The sequence below is a fragment of the Octopus bimaculoides genome, chromosome 26 (assembly GCF_001194135.2).
Source record: "Octopus bimaculoides isolate UCB-OBI-ISO-001 chromosome 26, ASM119413v2, whole genome shotgun sequence".
Classification (NCBI taxonomy): domain Eukaryota; kingdom Metazoa; phylum Mollusca; class Cephalopoda; order Octopoda; family Octopodidae; genus Octopus; species Octopus bimaculoides.
Genome location: NC_069006.1, coordinates 3514138 through 3519506, shown reverse-complemented (window position 1 = coordinate 3519506; position 5369 = coordinate 3514138). Strand labels below are relative to the sequence as shown.

General features: G+C 39.0%; 1 protein-coding gene across 2 annotated transcripts in view; it reads left to right on the top strand.

The window, feature by feature from the left end:
• Positions 1-216: 216 nt before the first annotated feature.
• Positions 217-5369, top strand: part of LOC106871749 (myb/SANT-like DNA-binding domain-containing protein 2) — a 29924-nt gene continuing 24771 nt past the window's right edge. For both annotated transcript variants that reach the window (XM_014918378.2, XM_014918375.2), the window contains exon 1: positions 217-540. In XM_014918378.2, the coding sequence (XP_014773864.1) occupies positions 290-540 (251 nt within the window). In that variant the 5' untranslated portion in view covers positions 217-289. The remainder of the gene's footprint in view (positions 541-5369) is intronic.

The window sequence follows — 5369 nt, the reverse complement described above, 5'->3', positions numbered from 1 at the left end:
TATATATATATATATATATATATGTGTGTGTGTGTGTGTGTGTGTGTATGTGTGTTCGTTTGTTATATATATATATGTATGTGCGTGTCTGTGTATATGTGTGTGTAGTTGCGCATGAGTATATATATATTTATATATGTGTGTGTGTATGTTTATGTATATATATATATATATGTGTATGTGTGTATGTATATATATCATTCATTGGCGAAGAACAGTTATCCTGGCTAAACGACTCCCATCATGCAACACTCTGTTGTTAGTGAGCTGGGAGTCACATGCATATTACATGTTGACTACTATCTCCCAAAGAATGACCGAACGTGGCCAAAATTGGACCGACAACGAGACATTTGAACTCATTAATGTTTGGGGCGAAGAGGAAATCCAAGAGGGACTCGAAAGTTGTAGGAATAGACATATTTATGAACTTATACGCCAGAAGTTATTGGAAAGGGGTATTCAGAGGACAGTTCCTCAGGTTAAGGAACGGATGAGAACTTTGAAGAAGACTTATAAAAAATATATCGATATCGAGAGGTATGAGGCATGTTTTATAAAACCATTATTGTTGCTATTTTGAAACTATCTATGCCCGATTATCTGATTTGTCCGCATAAAAAACCCCCCCTTGCCATTGGAAATTAAAAACATTCCAAATAACGAAATACTTATATATATTTCTCTCTTTCCCGTTCAGCATATCTATCAGATTTTGTTTTTAGGTTTACATTAAATGCAATCATAATGTATAGTGGAAGATCGGAAGTAATATTGCTTCAGGAAACTACGTTTATATTTGCTTTAGGAACTGAGAAGAACCTCCGGCACCTCCCCCTTTATATGCTTGTGGTTACTGTTACATCAGAAGCCTATAAATGTTATTAAAACTCTTGTAATGAAATAATGGGTTTTTATGGCTTGTCAAGAACCGACTGGGACAAATCGATTTATTATTATCAATGGTAAATATTAGATAGGTGTATATATATTTGAGAAAATTTTACACTCTATCATGTAAATACGTGGTGAGCTTAACCGGTGCTTGGTCACTGTTGTTTCCTCTTAAATATTTATTGTTATAGCATTTCATTATTTACTATTCTAATCATCTAAATGTATATATATATATATATGGTTTGTATACTAATTGATTAATTCTAATTTTAACAGTTATATAATTGTACTGTGTTTGGTGGTAAATTTAAAAACAATTATTTTTTTTTCAAAAACAAATTGAGAAATATCCGGTTTTTAAATGAGAGTTACTTCCCTCTTTTTGGAGTGGTTGGACACACACACACACACACACATCCATACATTCACGCACATACACCAAAAATTTTCATTTCTACTCATCAACTAATTATTAATAGCGTTGTTATTAATTTACTAATTGTTTTTTCTTTATCAAAAAACTCTTGACCAACCATTGCTTGCCGTTTTAACGTAGGTTATAGTTAAAATACTACGACATTTAAATGTTCGTTGGATTTACAGAATCGTTAAAACCTCGAACAAAATGCATTGCAGTATTTCTCCCGGCCTTCTGTGATCTCACTTCAAATCCCGACGTGGTCAGCGTTGTCTTTCATTCGCCCGGAATCGATAAACTACAGGACCAGTCAAGTACTTGGGTCGGCGTACTCTTCAAACTTCTACTGCGGTGCTTATGTTGGAAATTCAGGGTAATTTACAGATAAATCTTTAAAGCGTTTGGCAAAATATCTTGCGGTATTTATTCAATTTCTTTATAGTTCAAGTCCCGTCGAGGTCAGTTTTGCCTTTCTTCCTTGTTCGGTAAAAATAGTCAAATATTAGTTTTAAATTTTGGCACAAGGCCAGCAATTTCGGGGGAGGGGTTCAGTCAATTACATCGACCACAGCCCTCAGCTGGTGCTTATTTTATAGACCTCGAACTGATGAAAGGCAAACTTGCCCTCAGCGGAACTTGAACTCTACGTAAAAAACGGACGAAATACCGCTGAACATTTTGTTCGGTGTGCTGACGATTCTACCAGTAAGCCTCTTTGAAAAATAGCCAAGTATTACGAACAGTATAACTGACTGTTCCTTTCCCCTGTATTTTTTTGCCTTTTATTTAGGTAATAGGCGCAGGCGTGGCTGTGTGGTAAGAACCTTGCTTCCCAACCACACGGTTCCGTGTTCAGTCCCACTGCGTGGCACCTTGAGCAAGTGTCTTCTACTATAACCTCAGGCGGAGCAAGGCCTTGTGAGTGGATCTGGTAGACGGAAACTGAAAGAAGCCCGTCGTATATATATATATGTATGTGTGTGTTTATGTCCCCATAACTTAGTAGTTCGGCAAAAGAATAGAATAGAATAAGTACTAGGCTTACAAAGAATAAGTCCTGGGGTCAATTTCTTTAAGTGGTGCTCCAGCTTGGCCACAGTCAAATGACCAAAACAAGTAAAAGAATAATAAATTATTTAAAGAGTGGTTTTGGCAGGATCTTCCGAGCATTGGTCAAAATTACATAGTAGTATTTGTTCTTTTATCATGCATTTTTTTACTTGTTTCAGTCACTGGCCAAGCTGGGGCACTGCTTTGAAGAGTTTAGTCAAAGGAATTTACTCAAGTACTCATTATTTTCTAAATTTGATATTTATTCTGTCAGTTCATTTTTTTCTGAACTGCTAAGTCATGTGGATGTAAACAGACCAACACCAGTTGTCAAGCGTTGGAGGCAGATACGGTATACACGCATAGGCACACACACAAACACACACACACCTGTATATGACAGGCTACTTTCAGTTTTCATCTACAAAATCCACTCAAAAGGCTTTGGTTGCCCTGGGGCTGTTTTAGAAGACTTTTGCCCAGTGTTCAGTGCAGTGGGACTGAACCCTAGACCACATGGTTGGAAAGCAGGTTCCTCACCCATGCTGACATGCTTACACCTGCTGTTTACGTTTTGAGTTCAAATCCTGCCAAGGTCAACTCTGCTATTCATCCTTTCAGAGTCAATAAAGTAACAGACAAATAATAGAGTTGACTAAACACCCTCCCCTCAAAATTGCTGGCCTTGTGCCTAAACTTGAAATTATTAAAAAAGATGGCTAAGCAGAATTATCTGGTTTGTCAGCATGGAAAACGGACGTTGAATGATGACAGTCAAGAATACAATTTCTTTTTTTTTTTTTTTTTTTTTTTAAGCTGGGTACTTATTTTATCAGTTTCCTTTGCTGAACCACTAAGTTATAGAGGTGTAAACACACTAACACTGGTTGTCAAGTGGTGGTGAGGGTCAAACACAAACACGGACAGATATATGCACACACACACACACACACACACACACACAAATGATAGGCTTCTTTCGGTTTCCATCTACCAAATCCACTCACAAGGCTTTGGTTGGCCTGAGACTATAGTAGAAGATACTTGCCCATGGTGCCATGCAGTAGGACTGAACCCAGAACCTTGTAGTTGGGAAGCAAGCTTCTTATTGCACTGCTATGCTTGTGCCTAATTAGTAAATCAGTGTTGTTTTTATGTCCACTTTTCCATGCTTGCAAGGTGGGTGGAGAGTGGAGTGATAAATGGAATTTGTTGAGGCAGATTTTCTAAAGCCGGACACCCTTCTTGCGTCCGAGCACGGTAATACTTCCTCATGTTGTAAGGCAGTGAGTTGGCAGCGTCGTTATCACACCTGGGCAAAATGCTTAATGGCATTTCATCTCTGTTAACATTCTGAGTTCAATTTCCATTGAGGTTGACTTTGCCTTTCATCCTTTCATGATCGATAAATTAAGTACCAGTGAAACGCTGGGGTTGATGTAATCAACTTAGTCCCTCTCCCCAAAATATGAGACCTTTAATTATTATTATTATTATTACAAGGCTGCAAAAGCTGGCAGAATTGTTAGCATTTCAGGCGAAATGCTTACAGGCATTTTATGTAGTCTTACATTCATCATCATCATCATCATCATCATCGTTTAACGTCCGCTTTCCATGCTAGCATGGGTTGGACGATTTGACTGAGGACTGGTGGAGTTCAAATTCCACCAAGGTTGACTTTGCCTTTCATCCTTTTGGGGGTCAATAAAGTAAGTACCAGTTGCAGACTGGGGTCAATTTAATCACTTGTTTCCTCAACTTACTGGTACAGTTTGATGATGTGATTGTTTCTTTATAGAATAACGTTGCAGAGAAGGTGTGAGAGGCCAGATCAGGCCATTTTGAACATAAAACAGGGAAAATATTTCGGCTGAATATGGCTGGTTTAAAGGCTAGTGGGTTAAACAACAATAAAAATGGATCTTGGTCATGATTTCATGTCGTGACTTTTCTGTTTACTCAACTGGAACTTCTTGCTCATTAAATTTCCATATTTGATGGCATATCAGACACACTTTTTCTTTTCTTTTTCTTCCCCCCCACCCAAATGTCATCCTGCCCTCTATATGTGAAGGTGGATCTATATTGGATTGCCTATGTTTTAGTCCACTGTTGGACAAAGGCCTCAGCATGTTTTCTCCACCAACTAGGGTCTGATGTGGGGACTATGAGTTTGAGCTGGAGAGTTTGAGCTCAACATGGCTTGGCAGAGAGATGCAGCATTTTGGGGTTGCTCATGTTCAGTCCACTACAGTACAAGGCTGTCAGCATGTTCTCTCCACCCAACCATGGTCTGATGTGGGGGCCATATCATACTGGTTTGATGAGTGTACTCTATCACACTGCTTCAACATGGCCTTGCAGAGGGGTGCAGTTTCTTTTATACTCATGCCCAGGAGTAGTTAATTACATTGACCCCAGTGTTTAACTGCTACTTATTTTACCAAGGCGGCAAGCTAGCAGAAGCATTAGCACGCCGGGCGAAATGCTTAGCACTATTCCGTCTGCTGTTACGTTCTGAGTTCAAATTCCGCCGAGGTCGACTTTGCCTTTCATCCTTTTGGGGTCTATTAAATAAGTACCAGTTATGCACTGGGGTCGATGTAATCGACTTAATCCTTTGTTTGTCCCCTCTATGTTTAGCCCCTCGTGGGCAATAAAGAAATATATTTTACCAACCCTGAAAGGATGAAAGACAGAGTCTGTGTCGTATGCACTAAAACTGGGGTGCAGCTTCTATGTCTGTTTATGTTCCCAAACATGTTAGTGTATTTGTGGCTGAGTACTTCACACTCATATGTCCCTCAGTTTACATGTACAGTTCATCTGATGAGCTTCCACACAAGTCCCTTCGACCCTATTTTGTTTAAAGGGCTTGGGTCAACCTGAGTCTATGAAAAAAATACTCGTCCCATGATGCCACACTGTGAGATTGAACCTGTTGTCTTTTGATTGCAAAGTAAACTTCTTAATCATTTGGCCATGCTACATCTACCCACAG